This window comes from Chamaea fasciata, unplaced genomic scaffold (assembly GCF_029207755.1).
Source record: "Chamaea fasciata isolate MVZ Bird 193981 ecotype frontalis unplaced genomic scaffold, bChaFas1.0.hap1 SCAF_2, whole genome shotgun sequence".
In the NCBI taxonomy this organism is placed as follows: Eukaryota; Metazoa; Chordata; class Aves; order Passeriformes; family Sylviidae; genus Chamaea; species Chamaea fasciata.
The window spans coordinates 78648575-78668921 of NW_027094087.1; the positions used below are offsets into that span (position 1 = coordinate 78648575).

General features: G+C 42.5%; 2 protein-coding genes and 1 long non-coding RNA gene across 4 annotated transcripts; 1 reads left to right on the forward strand and 2 right to left on the reverse strand.

The window, feature by feature from the left end:
- The first annotated feature begins 1913 nt into the window (after positions 1-1913).
- TEX30 (testis expressed 30) lies at positions 1914-7312 on the forward strand. The gene is made up of 5 exons (XM_066176425.1): positions 1914-1969; positions 2841-3071; positions 4499-4550; positions 5621-5829; positions 6927-7312. The coding sequence occupies exons 1-5, from the start codon at positions 1952-1954 to the stop codon at positions 7098-7100; spliced, it is 684 nt and encodes a 227-aa protein (XP_066032522.1). The 5' UTR covers positions 1914-1951; the 3' UTR covers positions 7101-7312.
- On the reverse strand, positions 2293-2963 carry LOC136285357 (uncharacterized). Its single transcript, XR_010719429.1, has 3 exons — positions 2874-2963; positions 2634-2687; positions 2293-2530 (listed from the first exon to the last, which is right to left on the reverse strand). It is a non-coding gene; the product is annotated as an uncharacterized lncRNA (long non-coding RNA).
- A 1050-nt stretch (positions 7313-8362) lies between the features above and the next one.
- On the reverse strand, positions 8363-17972 carry POGLUT2 (protein O-glucosyltransferase 2). Of its 2 annotated transcripts, none has more exons than XM_066176426.1 (10): positions 17748-17972; positions 16104-16309; positions 15489-15694; positions 14143-14220; positions 11896-12068; positions 10708-10945; positions 9922-10131; positions 9467-9556; positions 8831-8935; positions 8363-8619 (listed from the first exon to the last, which is right to left on the reverse strand). In XM_066176426.1, the coding sequence occupies exons 1-10, from the start codon at positions 17921-17923 to the stop codon at positions 8602-8604; spliced, it is 1500 nt and encodes a 499-aa protein (XP_066032523.1). In that variant the 5' UTR covers positions 17924-17972; the 3' UTR covers positions 8363-8601. The 2 variants fall into 2 exon arrangements, with proteins under 2 accessions (XP_066032523.1, XP_066032524.1); XM_066176427.1 differs by having other exon boundaries at positions 16104-16275; positions 17748-17777.
- Between the last annotated feature and the right edge of the window lie 2375 nt (positions 17973-20347).

Here is a 20347-nt window from a genome sequence, read left to right on the forward strand (position 1 = left end):
GAAATTAATAAGAAGGAAGTTTTTCTTAACCTTCTTCTTGTATGCCTATTTTCTAGATTGAGGTTGTAACTACTTTGGGACAACAAATCTCCTCAGTCCACTTTTGCCAAGTATCTTATTCACATAGGCTTAACTGGTGGGAACTACTAACTAGAATAATGTGATCTCCAATCAAGATAAATTAATCTGACATTTCCTTAGTCTGCTGGACTCCTCAGATGTGAGCTACAGCTTCAGGAGCAGCTGCCTGGACACCATCTGTGGTTCAGCTCCCACTGGAAGGTGCACAATTGCCGCAGGCTGTGCCAATGCCTTTCACTCAGATTAACCCTTCTGCAACTCACTTTAATTTGACATCTTCCAGGCAAGATAGAAATCCAGACAAATAAATCTCCCTGTAAATCTCCCAGGTTCTCTACTTCTGTCTTTCACACTTCTTATGATAATGCCTGGACTGGGAATTGGCCTGCAAGGCAGCAGGATGGTCACTGAGACAGCAACTCAGAACCTGAGCTACCCTGCCAGGTTCACTTCTCAGAGGGCTGCAATATTTCAATCCCAGTGTTTGACAATGTCCAGCTGGCAGGCTGACAGTCAGACACTCAGAGCAGAAGCCAAAGTGTGCTTATTTTCCAGCAGGTGAACATATGAAAAACAAAGTTCTGCTTGGTGATGACATCTTCAATCAGCTAAGTAATAGGGCATCTTAATTGATATGAATGAGTTTTATACACTGATACTGGAAGGAAACGTGCTCTGGCAAAATACTTTGCAATAGAGGATTTTGGAAATTTTTTTTGGCCTGTGAAATACTCAATATATAAATATTGCAACCACTATTGTATATTGTTGGTGCTGTCTTCCACCAGTTGATGGCTGTGTTTTGAACACAGTAAGTTATTTACAGTACAACAGAGCACAGTCCAGGGGACAGATGTGTGTTGGCACCTAGAAAACCAGCCACTGACTGTCTTTCCCCTGCTTCTCAATGTCACACAGATCGAGTGTGCTGACAGCTGCCAAAAAAAATTCCCTGATGTCACTCTGGACATCTAACCTTTCCCTCTGTACTAGGCACTTCTGAGTCCACACCCTGAATCCCATGTCCCATTCTGGGCTCCTCACTTCCGCACAGGCATTGAGGTGCTTGAGCAAGCCAAGAAAACGGCAACAGAGCTGGTGAAGGGTGTGGAGCACAAGTCTTTTGAGCAGCAGCTGAGGGAGATGGAGGGGAGAAAAGGGGCGACCTTATCACTGCCTACGACCACCTGAAAGGAGGCTGTAGCCAGGTGGGGGGGCTGGTCTCTCCTCCCAAGCCGCCAGCAACAGGACAAGAGAAAACGGCCTCAGGCAGTGCCAGGGGAGGTTCAGGCTGGACATGAGGAGCAATTTCTTCATGGAAAGGGTTTCAAAGCATTGCAGTGGACTGCCCAAGGAAGGTGGTGGAGCTGCCATCCCTGGAAGGTGCACAAGAAATGACTGGATGTGGCACTCAGTGCTGCAGTCTTGTGGACGTGGTGGTGTTCAGTCGTCGTTTGGACTCGATGGTCTCAGGGGTCGTTTCCAACTTAAATGGTTCTGTGATTCTGTAACTCACCATAAGCATTTCATCTGTACTCCTTGAAGTCAGTAGGAACCTAACTTTCCGAGCAATCCCTGAGCAATTTGCTTTATTTGTACCGAATTACCACCTAGCAGACCGTGGAGCTTTTGTACACACGGGTGAATAAAAACAATTTATGCGGGGCTTTACCAATTTACGGATGTTTTATTTATTTAGCACGGCCCAACCCACGTCCACCCACAACTCCCGAGCCCCGGCGCAGGCCGCTACCCCTCCCCGCCCCGCGGGGCGGGACTAAGATGGAACTGACCAATCAGCGCTGCGGCAGCCGGGCCGCGGGGCGGGACTGGCGCGGGGGACTGTCGCTCACGTGACGTCACGGCCGGCATGAGCGGGCAGGTGGAGGTATGGCCGCCGCTGTGGTCTGGTGCCTGCAGCCTTGGGGATGTGTGCGCTCCTGCGGCCCGTGGCAGCTGCCCTTCCCGTTTGACGAGGCCCTGGAGCTGCTCAAGGGGGGGCGGGGTGGGTGCGCTGCTGCTTCTGCCTGCCCAGGAGAGGTGTCTCCATGGCTGGTGGGCGGCCGCAGCGCTGTGTGCAGGCCTCTGGCTGTCCCGCGTGTCTTCCGCCAGCCCCTTGCGGGGCATCTGCCCGCCGCCTCCGGGGGCTGTGGGGCAGCGGGTCAGCAAGGCCGCTGAGCACCTCGTCCCCTTTCACTCCGCAGAACATGAGCAGGGCTTGTGTCTGGATCAGCTCCTCCAGCTGTCTGTGCTGATGGAGGCCCTGTGTCCCCCTGGAGCTTTGGCTGAACCTGTGCTGCCTTCTGTCCCTGGGGAAGGTTCTGTCCTTGCCTCTGTGCAGGCTGCTGCTTCACTCAGTGGTTACCACTGTGTGATTTCAAAATGTTTGCTAGGCTGTGTCTTAGTGACATATTCTTATGGTTTAGGCAGCTGGTTAGGTCTGGAAAAGCTAGGCATAGATACAGAGAGAGGGTCAGAATCATATTAGTTTATGCTTTGAAGCTTCATTTTCTAATGCAGAACATAAGAAGTGGAGTTGTAAAGTGACTTACCCATTTTTGTATGGAAGATCTTTGAACCAGAGGTGCAGTTGCTCATTTAGTACTCTTAAACAGAAGAAATAAAAACAGGCTTGAAATTTCGGTTTACTTCTTAATTGTCTCATTTTTCTTTGTAATAATGTGTAGATGTGTATACTTGGGGACATCTCTCTTTTTTTTTTTTTCCTCCAATAAGATTGGGTTTTGTTTCATTTCTAGGTTAAAGTGAAAATACCTTTTGAGAACAAATACCTTGATGCTATCTTTTCTGTCCCAGAGAAGAAACCAACATATGGAGTGATTCTTACTCATGGAGCTGGAGGAGACATGAATTTCCCTCACTTAGTGTCCTTGGCAGCCCATCTTGCATCCCATGGAGTTCTGTGCCTGCGGTTTACTTGTAAAGGCCTTAATGTTGCCTACAGGACTAAAGCTTTCAAAGCAGTTGTGGTAAGGAGTGAGTGACCAAATTCTTAGACCAAAGCCTAGATCCATGAGTGTTCTCTTCCAGGTTTCTTAAATTACAGCCAGAGATTAGTCAGGCAACAGTGGGAAAATCAGAACCAATGTTGAGGTAAGTGGAGCCCTGTGTGTGAACAGAAACAGTCCTTAGATGGGCAACAGCTGGAACAGCTGCCACAAGTGTGTGGGTTTGACCTCAGGGACAAAGAAAAGCTTGACAAAAGGCAAGGGTGTTTCATGGGAAAACTTACAGCTTAAAAAAAAAATGGAAGAATGTAGGATGGAAATGAGCTGGGTGATCTGGGAGGGCTTGGTGAGGGGAGGGAGATGAAAAGAGATAGCTGTGGAAGCAGTTTTGAGAGGAAGTTGATCTGAGAATTGTGCTGGGCCTTAGAGTGTTCTCAGGTGGGAGAAATAGGCTTTTGGGGGAGTCAGGGACTGGGCCACAGCAGGATTTGAAGGGAGAGGTTGGAATTAGCATATGACAGCCTTAGAAACAAAGTAATCTTTGATTCCAAAATCAGTTAAAAATGTTATCTGCATGTGTTTATCTCTTTCTGCTGCTACCTTACAAAAGATGTCCTTAGGTACCTAGGTTTTGTTAAAATAAGCAGCCTTTTGTTGCAAGACTATCAGCTTAAGATTATCCCCCTGATCTGGAGCATGGAGGAAGGAGTGGGATTTTCTTCCTCATTATCTAGGGACTTTAAATGGGGCATAGGAACTTTACATCAAGCATGAGGCATTTTTATAGCGGAACAAGTCCAGTTCTAAAGGAATTTTGTATGATGTCATTGTGATTATATGTACATTAATTTGAAGTCAGACTTTGTTGTCTTTAATGTAGATCTCTGTTCTTTTTGGAAGAAGTATAACGTTGTTCATGTGTTTATATTAATATGCTGCTATTTAAAGGTAATTTTAAGGCATCTGCAAAGATAGCATCTGGTTAGTTATCTCCTAAAACCTTAAAAAATGTAGCTAAATTTTATCTTTTCTGTTGAGCTGATCATGTCACAAACTTTTAATTGGAAATACATAAGCTCAATGAAGGGCATGTTTGCCAACCTGCTTTGCCTTTTGATGGGCCCAGAGTGTGCCTGGGCTCTGTTACTATAACTGAGTTGATACACAGTAATCACTTATGTTTTGGGAACGTGATAGGGCACCTGATATTTTAGACTTACCGAGAGCTAATGGGAAATTGGTTATGCTTATGTTGTTGCTGCAAAATGTTAGGAAACCATTTGTGTGATAAACCCCAAGAGAGCACCTTGTATGTATCCGTTCTTTATTTAATCTGCAATGCTGAAAGACCTTCCTATTGTCTGTGTAGTAGCTATGAAGAGAAGAGATCCCCACTTCCCAGCTGTCTTAATTCTGAATTGAAATGCTTCTTTCTCTTATTTCTTTAGGAATACTTAAAACTTTCTGATGATTATAAACTTTCTGGTGTTTTCCTTGCAGGTATTGTTTTTATTATCAATAATTTTCTCTCTTATACTGTCTCTAATAATAGCGATCTCTAAGTATTCCAAGCCTATCCCACTTTGGTGAGAAGTGAATGAGCCCTCCTTATAACACCATAGATCTTACTGCAGAGGAGGAAAGAAAGAGCAATAGATTGTATTTTCCAGGTACTTTGGGAGAAAACTTCCTTGTCACTTAGAAATTACAGGGCATGAGTTTTCTGATTTTCCATGTGCACTTTATTACTGCAGGTCTTGATCAATTCTGCTTACTGATGCATGGAAAACAGTTTTCCCGGAACAGGTTTTGGTAATTAAAACCTAGATTAAAAAAAAAGTCAGCTGTGTTATGTGAAAAGGGGGATAGATGGGAGTGATTAGGAATATCTTGATAGGGGAAATTCTAAGTTTTCTTTTTAAGTGAAACCAAATCTGTGCTGCTGTAAGAATCAGCCACTTGTAACACTCAGTTACAGCGCACTGTCAGCTCATATGCCTCCTCTTTGAGGAGGTATTTTGATATTCCCTTGCTGTTACTGTCTGACTTTATGTTACAAGTTCACATTTTTTTCCCTTACCTTCTACTTTTAGGCTGAAGTTCAAGGTGTGCATAAACACTTGCTGGATTTTTTTTTGTGAGGAAAGTGAAATTGAGCACAGAATTTTGTTCTGAATTTGAGCAAATTGAGGTTGCATGAAAATAACAATGCAGGATAATATTGTAGCTATCTCAAATTTCCAGGCTCTGCAGCATAGGAGCAGTCCCTCTCTTCCCTTGGCCCCAGGATGGGCTGTTGTTCCTTCCAGTATTACAAAGGATCCCTATCCGTTTATATTTTCTTTTCCCCTTCTTTTTGAAACAGGGATGTAAATGTTACAACTAGACAAATATCTTAGCAGAAATTGTTGAAATTAGGATTCATGTGTTTCATGGAGTAGAACATCCCTAGGATTTTGTACCATTGAAATACACGGGGTTGGCTTGGTTTTGGGAGTTGTTTACTGAATCAGAATGTGGATGAGGTGAGCAGATAAGACTTTTTTCCTGTATTTCTGCACGGGAGAAAGGCCGTTCCATGGGCTCACGAGCTGCTGCCTCTGTGATACGTCAGCTGAGCCAGGATGATGATGATGACGGTTTCATTCAAGGACTCCTGTGTTTGTCTTACCCATTGCATCGACCAAAACTGCAGTCCAAGCTCCGGGATGAGGATTTATTACTGATCAGCTGCCCAGTGCTGTTTGTCTCAGGATCAGCAGATGAGATGTGTGAAAAAGTGAGTACCCTCGTAAATCCTGCTATGAAAGGGCAGTGTGGAGGAGCAGTGAGCCTCAGTGATGCCTGGATTTCACCTGATTAACAGCCTTCCCTAAATTGGTGTCTTCTGAAGGAAGCCTTGGGTAGGCAACTTCATCAGACACAAGGAAGCCTGGTAGTGCTTTCTTTTGCTGCTTAAAACTTAAAGGCTTATGCTTGATTTGTCACTTTAGCAAGCTCATCTTTGGGCCACTGAAATACCACTGATTTAAATGGTGTTGGTAGGATTGTACAAATGAAAAGTGGCCTATGGAAGGAGCGAGTTATTTTTATTTTGTTTTAACCATTTCAACTTACTAAACCTGCGCTGTGTCACCAGTTTCACATTGGTCACATTTTCATGGCAAATGCTTCTAGCAAAGCAGTTCTACCCCCAAGTCAGGCTTCTGTGGTGGAAAGTGATATTTTTGTAGAGATGAAAAGCAGGTGTGCAGAGGCAGGGCAAGAGTGCTCTTCTGCCTTGTTTGCTTGCAGACAGGTATCTATTGTTCTTGAACAGGTCAGTGTGAATTTGGGGCTATGTGCAATTGGCATTTTCCGTGCTTGGACAGTTTCTAAGGAGTCATAGTGCTTTTGTGAGGAGTTGTGGCCAAAATACTGGGCCAGTGACCAGCAGATCCTTGGAGTGCCCTCTTAATGGGGAAATCCTTGACTTTGTGAGCTGGTTCTTTGATCTGTTTGCTGAGAAAGTTCAACAGGGTCAAAGCCAGTCCCTTAGGAATTACATTGCTACTCAGTCTCTGCAGACAAGTCTGTCTTCTGTCATTTTATTGCCAGCACTACCCTCTGACAGTAAAAATTGACTCCTTTTAAGTTCTAATTTTCTGCTCTTCTCTGTTTGAGTGGGGGGGAAACTTTAAGCAGGTCCCAGTATTCATTTCCTGAATAGAGAATACATCCCATTTCCCATCACGGTGTTTTTCATGTGCATACAGATCCATTTGGTTTTTAGGAGCTGCCTATTTTGCCTTACACAGGCAAAGCAAGAGCCATCTAGGTGTTTCAGAGTTTGTAGCAGCATATTCTCTAATATTTGCATTCCTGTTTTCTCCACAGCAATTGCTAGAAGGTGTGGTGAGCAAAATGAAAGCCCCTAAAAAAATCCATTGGATTGATAAAGCAAACCATGGGATGGCAGTCAAAGGAAGAACAACAAGCGATGTCATGGAAGAAATAAATGCACAAGTTTTTTCTTGGCTTAGAGAGAATGTTCCACTGCAGCACAAATAACTTGCAGTGTTCAAGCAGCATCTTCATTTAGTTTTTGGTTTGTTTTTTTTTTTTCCAAATATGGCAAATGAGGGATTTGTTATTTTTTAAAGGCATATTTTTTAAAAAAAACTGATCTTTTCAGAGGTCTAAGTGCAAATGCAAATAAAGCTTTGTATGAATGAAAAAAATACACAAAACAATAAAGAACTACTTGGAGGAGAGAAAATAGATCATGGCAGCATTGTTCTCTGTGTTTCTATGCAAATAACCAAACAACACTTGGGAATGCAGAGGATTAAGTAATGCTTTGGACTAATATTTGAAGTAATGTACTGGAAAAAATCTACTTGGACAGCATATCTTTAGGGTTCTTCAGTTTCTGAGTATTTAACTGATGCTGTACTCACTTGCAGTTAAAACCTACTGATTTGTGGGGTTCTGCCAGCACAGCCCCTGAGGCTAGCTAGCCTGGTGTACTACTTTGCCTTGGTGCTGTATCCTGGCCTTCCCAGGTGCTTCCAAACCAGCGAGGCAGGGAGAGGAATCTCTGGTTGTTTGGAGTGTCTGCCACTTAGGGAGCCAGATTCTGCCTGTGTGGGGAGGAGGAGGAGGTAATGCAGGCACAGCTGAGCATAAGGAGCAAAAAACATGGTTCAGTTTTGAGAATTCCCCTTCACCAATGTCCTTTGTGTACAGGACTGATCACAGGGGCTCTCTGATCAATAAAAAGTGATAGACAAATTGTGTTTAGTGATGGAGGAACTCCTGGAGCAGGAACCAGTTCTGCATCCATTGTGACATGTCACACCATCAGCCTTCTATCCAGAGGGCTCCAAAGAGGCAGGCCAGGGTCTGCACCTCACTACCCATTAACAGGAGGAACTTGGGTCCCCTCTGAGCTCTGATACTGGAGAGCAAATGAAACACTTTGTGTGTGCTGGCAGCTGCAGCCTTTCTCATTATGGGCTGTGAGAAACCTGTTGGTATAACCAAGCTTACAGCAATATTGGAATTGTGGTTTTCCTTCAGGGTAACAAGATTTATTATGAACCCCACAGCATTATTGAGATTGTCTCAGAAGGGGCAAAGTTATGGTCTGAAAAAAGATGCCTTTGGATGGGATAGGTAGATAGACAGACAGACAGTAGGGGGGGAAGATGTGCAAATCTCATCTGCCCTTTTTTGCAGAACAATTTCATGCTTGTGAAAAGACTATAAACAAACATGAGCAAAAAGTATCTGCATTTCCAAGGTAACTCAGGACAGGAACACATGACTGATATAAACATGGGTTTTATTTTAAAAAGAAATTATAAAAATGTGTTTGAATAAGGCTCTGCCACCACTGCATGATAAAAAGGAAATTGGGAGTGCTTTGTTTTTTTCCATATGTTAATCATGAAATGGTAAACTTTAAAATACCCACTGACATTATCCACGGCCATACTAATCCAGAGTTCTCTTCTTTCTTTAAGAAGACAGTCTGAATGTAGGTAAATACTGAAAAGAATTTACTTTGTCAGAGTTCATCTTTGGCCTGCAGTCAAAAAGGAAGAAACATGTTTCAGTTAAATGGAAGCCTAATTTTTCACTGTCTAGTCCTGCAAATACATCAAGAAGTGTTTCTAAGTTCGATAGGTGTTAATGGCCTGGCCTGATAACTGATACTGTGGGGCACTGAGCAGCCCTGCTCCAGCGGGGCTGAGTAAGAACTCAGCACTTTAGATTTAACTCTGCATGTACTGTACCTTTTTTCTGTGGCAGGTGCATGGGAAAAGGTCATCATCAGGCTGCTGCACCTTCTCCATTCCATCTCTGATTTTTGGTTCACTCACTTGCAAGCTGGCATATTCCTAGTTTTAAGAAAAGGAAGGCATCGTTAAGTCACAAATTTTTTAGGCTGTACATCTGGTTGCCAATACTGTTCCAACTCAGCCGAGCCACTCTGCACTAACTCTGGGGCTACACAATGTGTTCCTGCAGCCTGTCACAGACAGGGTGGGGGAGCACAGCTGCAGACGGCAGCCCCTTTGGGTGCCTCCCTGGAGTTTGGTATCTCGGTGCTAATGCACAGATATTTTCAGCTGTGGTTCGCAGGGTGCGCGTCTGATGTGGAATTCTTTGATCACTGTGGGCAACATATTCCGGCAGATTAGATCAAGATTTATGGGATCCCACCGCCTCTCAAAGAGCCAGTGTAGTCTTAAGGGGTTTCATAGGTTATAATTGAATACAATGTTTGTAAACCAAATGAAGATTTTAATTGCTGCTGCTTGCTTCATGGCTTCAAGACCAGGCTGGCCAATTTCCAGCAGCTCTGTTGCCCTAAATTCTTGCTGTGTGATTTCTATTTCTGTGCCAGTAGCCATTAAAAATATACTGACCTGGAAAAGTTTGACATAGTAACAAAAAATGTGGTCTCCCATGAGATTGTTTCTTGCAAATTCTTGTCCAGATTTTGCAATATTTTTTGCCTGTCAAAGGAAATGAAAGTTTGGTTTATTTTTTTTTTTATTGCCCAGAACTAGTATTTATTTCAGGGTGCTACTGTTGGTTCTGGAGTTACAAATGATGTTGCCAGTTTAGGATAACTCAAATAAAACATTCTTTTTAGAAGTTAAGGTATTGTTAGGAAAATACTTTTTTTTTTTTTCCTGAAGTTCAATTTGATTTCAAATTAAGGACAATAATATGCATTTTAAGTGTTTTTCTTGTTTGTAGAGTTGATGAAAATAAATTTCAAGTCCTTCTAGTTTTTTTTTTTTGCTTTGTTTTAAAGAAATTAATTTTTTGTTCTCTTCTAGAAACATTACTGCGTACTTCTAAATGCGTATTTTACCTCTTCATCATGATCTTTTGCCCACTGTAGTTTTTCTAGAAGATCACTCAGGTCACTTTTAAATGGGATGTAATGTTTCCATGGCTGCAGCTCGTTATAAAAGTGCTCATAGTAGATGGAGTCTTGCTTTAGCACCACACTGTTTCCTGCTAGTAAGTAAGGCAATCTGTATGCTGCCACTGTGCCATCAATGTTAATTTGGTATTTATACTGGAAAGAAAAGGACCAGAAGTTATTAAAAACCACAAGATCCTAGTGGCTTGTTTAGGTTGTATTCTGAGGGCACTGGTGCTACTGACTTGCCGATATTGAGACTGGTAGGACTGGCTAGGCAAGCATCAATGTCTAAGAAGCTTTTATTATCTAGTTTGGAATCATCACAGTGCAGGGTACACAGAGCTTCATCAATTAAGTTCTCCAGGAATTCTTAGGTGCTCATCCTCGGATGTGAGGGTAGATGTGCCACTTCATCCACTGATTTTCCCACTATGTTAGTTATGTTAGTAGTCCTGATCGCTGAATCAGGAAAAAGAGATAAAAAGGAACTTGAAGTTACATGGATTACACGAGGTTCTACAGAACCTTTAGATGTAAATCAGACATTACTATCCTGAGGGTAAGAGCTACATAGCAGTTAATACCACTGGAAGGGATGTCTAGTCATGCTTGTTACTGGTGGTGTCCTGAAAAACTGAAAATCACTATATTTTCAATAATACATACTAAGTTATTTGACAATGGGAAACAGTGAGAACTGAGTTCTATGAAAAATGATTAGTGGCTTACCTTAAAAAAATCAAAAAATGAAATGTGCTTAACGATAGGGCCATAGAGGCTTTCATCATGTTTAAAGAAGAAAAAGTTTGTGAAAGCAGCATCGATGATCTCTGGATATTTCCTGCTGAGTTTTACAAGCTCAAGCCTTTCTTTGCGGCTGTCACGTCCTCTCCAGAAGGCTGTGGTATTCTTGTCTTCCCACGATGGGCCAGTGTTTGCTTGGACTGACATCATATCCAGGCTGACTCTGCAGGAGAAAGAAGTGATTTAACAGTGAAGCCTACTGGAATCTTTTTAAAGTGCAGTTTCTTACAAGAGTTCACAGTACCTATAGGCAGAGAGCAAAGATGAAGGCAAGTTGTGAGCACACCATGATGTGTTACTGTATCAATCATTTGCAGCAATAGAAACAGATAATGAATGTTAAGTTCACAGGCGTGTGGCATGACCGCATCATTCAACAACATGGCATGTGGAAACAATATCTGTCAGCTGTCATGGGAAAAAATGGGTAGAAGTGGAAATGGTTGCCAGAGAAGGTGATGCAAGGTAGTGTAACTTGCCTGATAAAACATATTGCACATCCTTAAAAATGTTAAGAAATTAAACATATAAACTGGGAAGGCAAGGGATAGCAAATTTAGAAAAAGTCCTGACACAAAAAAAAAAAGGAACCTGAACTAAATGCAGCAAAATGATAAACAAGTTCAAGATGGATTACAAAGATTTCTTAGAAGCAAGCTGTATTTGTAGTGCTTCAAGACAGAACAGAGCAGTCACCAAGGCTAGTTATGGTCAGTAATCAAAGTGGGAGATGCTAGCTCCTAGTTTGAGAATTCCCAATAGCTATGTTGGGTTTTGAAAGGTACACAAAAAAAGGATTCAAAATCAGGCTAAAAAGACACCTGGCCAGTTGTCAACAAGTTCATGGTGGCAGAAACAAAGCAAACATATCAAATGTCTAGTCTTGAAACACTCTTAAGTGCTATTTTCAGTGATTTGAACAATGTTTAGATAAATTTAGATATTTGAAATGAAACAGTGAAGTATCATGTTAATATATTGATTAGTCACTGCCTACCTAGGGTGCCAGCGTCTCCATGGGTAAATGAAAACAGTTAATGTACTGTTAACACACAGACCTCTATGGAAGATAATTCACTGTGAATTTTGTGAAAAGTTTAAGCCATTTCTTACCGTCCCATAGTCTCCAAAACTGAGTCTGTTAGGTCATATGTTGGCATGACAATGTCTTTTGACTCACTGGACCCACACCATGAGAAGATTGGGTGCAGGTTCTGTGGAGGCTTCCTTTTCTCCAGAGGCCAGTCCCCCAAATTAACAAAAAATTCTACATCTGGCATTTTTACCTAGACAGAAGCAAGTAGGCACAAATGCAGTTTAACACAAAACAGTATTCTGCTGGCATCTTGCATTTTGAAAACAACCTCACTAAGAGGAAAAATAGCCAGGTGTCTAATACACTTAATGTACCTGTAATAAATCCTTGACATTTAGAAACCTGTTAGAAGTACTGAGACCACAGAGTAAAGCCTACAAAACAGTATTAAAAAAAAAAAAAAAAAAAAAAAAAAAAAAAAAAAAAAAAAGATTTGTACAAAGTCACATAAGGCATAGGAGCACACTTGTTAGAGGACAGTTTCCTGTTATATGACTGGCCACACAATCTTTTTATCAGGCTAGCACTGGGACCTAGTCAGCAACTATATAGTCCCCAGGTAAGTTAGATCACCTTGTTACTATATGAAAAATTGATGCTGGCTGGTAAATCAGTTTTCTGTCACATCAGTGATCTGACTCACCCTGTGTCTGCAGGATGCCTGAATACAACAGAAGAGAAGAAACAAAAATAAACAGCCATGACGGGAAGACCACATTTAGTCAGTGCTTCGATTAATTATTAAGCATAACATCATCACTTATTTAAAATATTTGGTAGTGTGGAACCATACCTGAAATTACTGTCACAGCCAAAAAAGCAAGGAAAATGCTGTTGATGGCCAGGAAGCAGGACAGAGGGCACAGTTCTGCTGCTTTATGAAACTGTGATGCACCCCTATATTAAGCATTGTGTGTGGTTTGGGTATTTTCAAGTGAAGTAAGAAAAGGTACAAAGAAAGGCAGCTTTGTAGTTTTCCAAAGAAAAGACCAGCTGCCTTGTGAGGAAATACTGAAGCTGGTGGGATAGTTCAGTTTGGAGAGCAAAAAGCAAAACATGACATATGGCTGTGCTTTACAGTACCCTGAAGGCGCGTATAAGATCAGTGCAGAACTAATGTCGTTATCTCAGTTCACTCTCTTCATTTCATTTTTAAAAAAATGTACATCTCCAATACATCCCCCTCAGTTGCCTCTTTCAAAGGAAAAGAAATTAATAATTTGCCAAATATCAAACACTCTTCTAAATGGTGGAAGATATTCTTTTCCCTTCAAAGGGTGTTTGCTACAGTCTAATGCTCAGCACTAAACTTCATTACGACGGTGCCATCTAATGGTAGTAATGGGCATAAACCCTACAATGGTATTTTCTACACATCCTCAGCAGCAGAATCACTCAGCAGCTTAAATCTGCTTCTCCAAACAGCTACCTAGTGTCACTCAGTGATACTATCCTAATAAAAATTCTTATATAATGGTATTTAATGGGACTGAGACAAACTGTGTTTTCTAGATCTGTAAACAGTTTCTGGTTCTGGAGCTAGAAATCCTTTTTCAACTTCTAGTCTAAAGTCCTTACATGAAATTTAACTCCATTATTTCTTGTCCAACATTACTGACACCAAGAAAAGTTTACTTCCATCTTCCAGAGAACAATCTTTTAGACACTGTTAGCCTACATTAATGTCTTCCCTTAGACATCATGTCCTCCTGTAGACAGTGTTGATGAAATTAATGTACATTTAGTCATCTGTCCTATTTTCCTGTGCAATGTTAGTTCAGCAATGTTAGCAACTGAGCAATCCTTAAAGCATGACACCCAAAGGCAGACAAAGTAGCATAGCTGATCCATTACTAATCCTGAGGATAGTGGAAAGGTTACTTGGTATTTCTTTAACATGTTATGTTAACTTGTGTTCAGCTTTTTGCAGCAATATACCTACAGAGACAGAATTTTCTATTGGATGCTACAGGATGATTTATTTATTCTACAGGAAAAAAAAAACCCCAAACCAACACACCCTGTCTTGGCTTATCAAACTCACCTATAAAAGCCTGCTTATTCAATTAACTTTTGTGATACTCAATCAGATGGCATTCTAGAACATGACATCTTCAAACAAGGAAAATCCATGACCCTTCCATAATGAATCAGTGAACAAGAGTATTTTAACAGAAACAGCAACAAATATGCTGACATGTATTTAAGCCAGGGCTTCTATAAATTAAGACATGCAGAATAGGTGGCTGTACAGATGTACTCACTTTTCTTGTCAAAGAAAGCAATATGGCATCCATGAAAATTCTAAAGCCAACATGTTCCCCATATGTCTTTATATAAACCTGAAAATAAACAAAAGTTTTACTGGGTGATTTCATTTCAGAGAATGGCTGCCACAATTAAGAGCTGTTTTAATTGCATAGTAACTAGTCAGACAGATTATATGGCTGTATAGATTTATCAATCAGCTGGGAAGCAATAGTAATCTCAGAAAATAGAAACACAGAAAAGTGACCAAAAAAACCCCCTACAAGCTCTGCTTGCTTTTGCAGATGTTTGAGGTCTGTTTCATGGAAACAGAAACTCTTGCCTATTTCCATTCTTCTGATTTTCATAAAAACCTACTGTCCTGGGTTGAAGTATATTTTATCACCATCTTCATGAACTGTTGAAACCAGGTGAGGCAGTGCTCCCTGCCTCCTCCACTCTGCCTTATCTTCTGTTAATGGGCCCATCAGCACCTTTGCCACACGACTCACAGATAACCCCCTCCTGGACTACCTCCTGTTAATGGGCCCATCAGGCCTTCTCACATGACTCACCATCCCATTGTGAGATGCTCCACCCAGAGAGAGGAACCAAGCATTCCAGCCTGGACATAAGCTGAGACTCTGAACACCAGTGCTTACCCACTGGATTCCCAGAGGGCCCGAGCTACCAGACCTTTCTACAGGATCACTGCTTCAGGAAAACCACCTCATCTGGACTGCTTCCATCACTCCGCTCAGGTTGTATTCTGACTCTGTCAGTGGTCTTTTGTATTATTGCATCTATTTTATTTTATTTTCTTTCCTTTTTTCCTATTAAATTGTATCTCTGACTTAGAACCTCTCATTTGTTTTGCTTTCAAACCACTACACCTCCACTGAAGTGAGTACAGCTTTGTTATAAAGAATTGTAAGTCTGATCCTCACTGCACCTAAAAGTGGTATTTCTTTACCTCAGAATTATGCACAATGTAATTTATTGATGCACTTCAAATTAGATGATCCTGAAACCTCACAGCAGCATTGCCCAGAGAACAGGAAACTGAATTAGCATTTAGGAGACTTGGGTGTGTGCCCAGTACTCATATTGATTGCCTGGAAAGTAATTTGCTTTCACAGTGTTTCAGTTGTAACGTGGACAAAAAAGCACTTACAAAGTAGGACAGACATTGCTGAGCTCACACACAAACTGCAAAGTATTCAAGGACAGAGAAGCAAGCAAAGTCTTGTTCTCAAAGAACACACTACAAGAAGCTTTTACAACTGGGAACAAACAAACTGCCCAGTTAACATGGCTTGCCACCAAACTCCCATATGGATTTCAGATCCACCAGATTCCATACCTCATTGTCTTTGATGGTGTAGTGACATAAACTCTGTCTTTGTCCAAACCTCTGTGGAATTTCTTTTGCAATCTTATCTGGGTCAACAATGGGAAAATTTGCTAGGTCTCTCTGAATCTGTGAAATGGTTTGAGGGCAGTTCATCTCCTCCAGCCATGCACTACTTTCCTCCTGAGGGCAGTCACAGTTTTCATGGTAAATAGGTCCTATTGGAAACACAATTATTATTTTATTTTTAATAAGTCATAATATTGAGCTGTTGAGATCACAGAACTGGGTCAGGCACTGAACATTCATTGCTTAGGGCCAAAACTTCAGCAACTCTAAGTGGACATGTCTGATTTTTTTTTTAACTCTAATGGAGTCATGTCAACCTACATCAGCTTCTGCGTGAGCCCTCTACTTGTATTACGCAACAGCTTCACAGCATTTCCTTCCTTTTATTATTTTGAATACTGTGTGTAGGATGCATATAATGAATCCATAATTCCAATGGGATTTGTTAGTCCAGAGAAGTACTGAGGTCCCAAAGAATCCTATGCTTGTAGTAGAAGACATTCTGGGATACACTTTGTGAGCCATGAGAGGAAACCTGTGTGTAGTGGTGCCTCTTACCTTTTAAAATATATGGAGACTTTGCAACATGCTTATCCCCAGTTTTGACTTCTATCCTCAGGCTTTTGTAGCTTGCATACATCCTGTACCTCACGAGGAAGGAACCATCTTTCCTGTCCAATACTTGCACACCAACACGAGTGAACTGTTCTTCAGGAGCAGTGATCTTCACCTGGAATGCATTTTCACCTGGTGATGAAGTGAACCTACCCAGAGAATAAGTGGGAACTTAATAAACAAAGGAAATGTACAACAGATTTCTTAGTCTGGTCCATTCCTTTGCAAGTCAACAGATTTCCAGTGAATCTTCTCTGAGCCATGTTAGGCCTCTACAAGCACATCCTCATGTTCACTTTGACAGGTCAATAAGTCTCTTATTTTACATTAAGAAACCAAATGTTTTCAGATTACCTTATTTTCCAGGTATTATTTCAAGAAGTAAAGAACAAAGTTAAATTTCTTAATCATTATGGTAGCTTATATGGGGAAAAAAAACAGGGAAAAACATAGGGGGATCACATAATTCAATGTGTAAATGAGATATTTTGGTAAAATTAACCATACACCAAACACAGAAAAGCCTCCATAAAACCAAATAAAATAATCTGAATACTCATGAAGTTATCACGTATCATTGAGGTATTAACAAAGTTGGTGCAGGCAAAATGCTGTCAGCTTCCTTCCACCTTTCTTCCAGGCAGTGACCAGGCTCTTGGGCTGTAACTCCTTAGTTCAGCTACTCCCACCACCTTTCCTAAAACTAGACCTGACATACTTGAGAACTGCCAGTTCAATTAAATGCAAGAAATATTTACTATCCACGTTAAGCTGAATTGGCAGCTTCCATACTCACACAAGTCACGGTGCACTTGATCTGGATGACCTTGATCGAGCATTCTGAGCTCCTACCTAGACTGTATGACCAGTTTTCCTAAATAAATGGAAAGCAATGAGTATCCTCTGAAAATCACAGAATCACAGAGTTGTAAAGGTTGGAAAGGACCACCAGAGATCATCTAGTCCAGTCTCCCTGCTGCAGCAGAGTCACCTGCAGCAGGTGACACAAGAACGTGTCCAGGGGGTTTGCAATGTCTCCAGAGAGGGAGATCCCACAACCTCCCTGGGCAGCCTGTTCCAGTCCTCTGCCACCCTCAGGGGAAAGTTTTTCCTCATGGTGAGGTGAAATCTCTTGTATTTTAGTTTATGGCCATTGCTCCTCATCCTATTTCATTCCTACGAAGTTCACCTATTGGGCCATGGAGTAACTCCTGAATGATTCTACTGATCTTGTGCCTCAGCACACAGGAGAAATACTTCTTTTCCCAACAGTGGAAACAAACAGGATGCCTCAGTCTAACAAAATTAAATGTATTAGTCACTGCTGAAGTTTTGACAAAGGAGAATAAATCATGAATTTTTCCACTGACTAACACATATGTTTTGCTGCTGAACGGTTTCAACCTCTTATCTCACCCCCTCGCGTCGTTATTTGATGCTCCTTGAAAAGATTAATTAGCTCTTGCCAAGTGATATCCAGAAAGAGTCACGTAGAGACCGTTTAGCCTGCTCTTTCTGCGTGCAAATCGCAACCCTCTCGGTTTGACCCTGCCCGGAATCTCCCCGAAAAGCCGCCGCCGCCCTCACCTCAGCCCTTGGGCGTCCACGGCCTGCACATAGAAGTACCGTGCGGGGAGCGCGGCCGCGGCGCGCAGCCCGGGCCCCCACACGGCGCTGAGCTCGGCGCTCGGCCGCCCGCCCCCGCCCTCGGCCGCCGCCGCCGCGGCTCCCAGGGCGAGGCACAGCGGCCACAGCGCACGCATCGGCAGCGCTGCCCCCGACGGACGGACACCGCCGGCACCGGCCTCCTGCCCCCGGCCCGCCGCCGGGCAGTCCCGCCCCCGGCGCGGCTCCATGGGGCGGGGCCGCGGCATCGCGGGGCGGCGCTGAGGAGGGGCCCCCGGGAGCTGCTGGGACCCAGCGCGTGGAAAGCGTTCCTGACATAGGATCCGGACATCTCTGAGCTGCTGCTTAACCCCTGCCACAGGAGCTGAAGTTCTTCCCCGCCCACCAGCCTCCCTTCACTCCGTTCCCAAACATTAGCGTGGGAAGTGGAATTTACAATCAGGAAAATGTGTTTTCAAAATCCTCCCCAGAGCAGCTGAAGGTGAAGAGCTTTTTTGCGCTGAGGGTGGCAAAGCCGTGGAACAGGCTGCCCATGGAGGCCGTGGAGTCTTCCTCTCTGGAAGGAACGCATTCCATTCACCTGTTCCCAAGCCACCTGCTCCAGGTGACGCTGCCTTGGCAGGGGGCTTGGATTAGATGATCTCCCGAGGTCCCTCCCTCCCCTAAGAGTTCTGTGACTCTGTGATGTGTGGCTGCCGGTAGTGCAGGTCTGGGATTGTCTGGAGCAGAGATGAGGGGGCACCTCACCCACTGCCACCTGGGCAATTGCCCAGTGCCGGCCTTTGGGGATTCCATGGCCCTTTGTGAAATAATCCAGTCTCCGATTGCAGAGAGCTAGTCCCAAACACCAACGCTGTCCTTAACTACGAACAGAATCATTTAGGTTGGAAAAGACCTCCAAGATACTTTCAACCTGGCTCTCTATTGCTCCTCTCTTGTTAAGGCAAACAATACAGAAAATTGAAACTCATCAGCTAGGACTCATGAATTTCTAAGAGATTTTGTATTTTACATTTTGAAATACTGCAAATATGCTTAGAGAAAAGCACACAAAAATCCCTTGCTTGGAGAAAATTGCAAGCTGAGAAATGACAACTTGAGTCAATGAAGAGAGTCTTCTAATCAACAACCTCATGACAAAACACTCTAAATATTACCAAGCTCCAGCTTTTAAAGACACTGTTTTTGCCCTGTTATGTTCTCATTGACATGAGTTTTCAAGACATTCAACAGTTATAAGACTTGGAATTTCCAGTTTAAAAATTCACACAGGCTCTATTGTTTATCTATGACCCTTTAGCTCCTCTCCTTTACCCATCTTTACTCTCCTGATGTGTTTTACAGGCAGAAATCACACTCCTCAGCTTATATTTTGCTGTATGAGAGAAGCCAGTCTCCTCTAGTGGAAGAGAACTTCAAAGATGTTTTTTTATTGAAAAAAAAAATTGATAGCTGTAGAATTCACAGATCAACCTTCCTCCTCTCAGCAGGATGGCACTGACATGTTAAAAAAAGCACAGGAGCGATGAAGTAAAGGTGACACACTTCCACCCTCCTGATGTTCTCTCCTCCAGCTTTTTTTCCCCCCACATAAGTGCAGCTCAGGGAATCTGTGCAGAGATTTGGCACTATTTGTCAGCACCCAAACAAGTTATAAGATAAATCATGCAACCTAATTTTAGTCTTGGCTGGGAAAGCCAACATCGCTGCTATCCTAATGCCTATAATTTGGCTCAGTTAAGAACGCTTTGGAGGCAGATTTTTTAAATTAAATCAAAGGCTGTTGGCCGACTAAGGCTCAACAGGCTTCCAGCTGGCAAAGGCGTAAGGGATGCTCTCCATTACAAGGGGCAGGTTGCCTCAGGATGAAACCACATAAACTACTGAATGTGATCTAGACCTTCTCATGTCCAGCAGATGGCAAACACGGCTGTGCCCACAACTGCTCGAGCACTTTGTCAACTCAGCTCTGCCTAACTACTGAGAACTATCAAATAACACTAACAATTGAGGAGATAATAGATTCTGGGTTTTTTTCCATTAATAGAAGCACCTCTCACAGAAAGCATTGTTGGGAGTAGAGGTTCTGTGGACTGAGGGCAGTGTTGTAATTGCCAGGAGTGAATCAGAAGGATATCTTTTATCATCACATAACTTTTGATATTTTATTTAAAATTTTACAACAATTTTGTTATAAAATAAATCTGAATATTAAAAAACCAATTAATTTTACATATTTGCGGCAGTACCAGAACAGCTCCAGTTGTATCTTCAGTGTCACTGTGTTAGTTCATGTTGACTGCAGTGAAGGATAAGATGACAAATATTGTCAGCAGTTCCAGACAGTGTTACCTGAAATAAACTTTTGCTCCTTCATACAGTTTTACAGAAGCATTGTTGTTACATCTTTCTTACTACTGTCAGGGGAACCAAGAGAACCCTGGTGCAAATAAAAGGTCATCTGGTCCAAGCTCCCTGCCCAGGCAGGGGGAGCCCACAACACGTTGCACAGGGCTGCATCCAGACAAATCTTCAGTATCTCCAGTGAGGGAGACTCCACA

Excerpts from the sequence above, each read along its gene's own strand:
- TEX30 (XM_066176425.1), top strand. Across the intron at positions 3,072-4,498 it reads AAGCTTTCAAAGCAGTTGTG|GAATACTTAAAACTTTCTGA; the intron begins GTAAGGAGTGAG and ends TTATTTCTTTAG. Across the intron at positions 4,551-5,620 it reads TTCTGGTGTTTTCCTTGCAG|GCCGTTCCATGGGCTCACGA; the intron begins GTATTGTTTTTA and ends CACGGGAGAAAG.
- POGLUT2 (XM_066176426.1), bottom strand. The coding sequence starts at position 17,923 with ATGCGTGCGCTGTGGCCGCTGTGCCTCGCCCTGGGAGCCGCGGCGGCG. Across the intron at positions 16,310-17,747 it reads GTGGACGCCCAAGGGCTGAG|GTTCACTTCATCACCAGGTG; the intron begins GTGAGGGCGGCG and ends TTCTCTGGGTAG. Across the intron at positions 8,936-9,466 it reads ACTATGTCAAACTTTTCCAG|GAATATGCCAGCTTGCAAGT; the intron begins GTCAGTATATTT and ends TCTTAAAACTAG.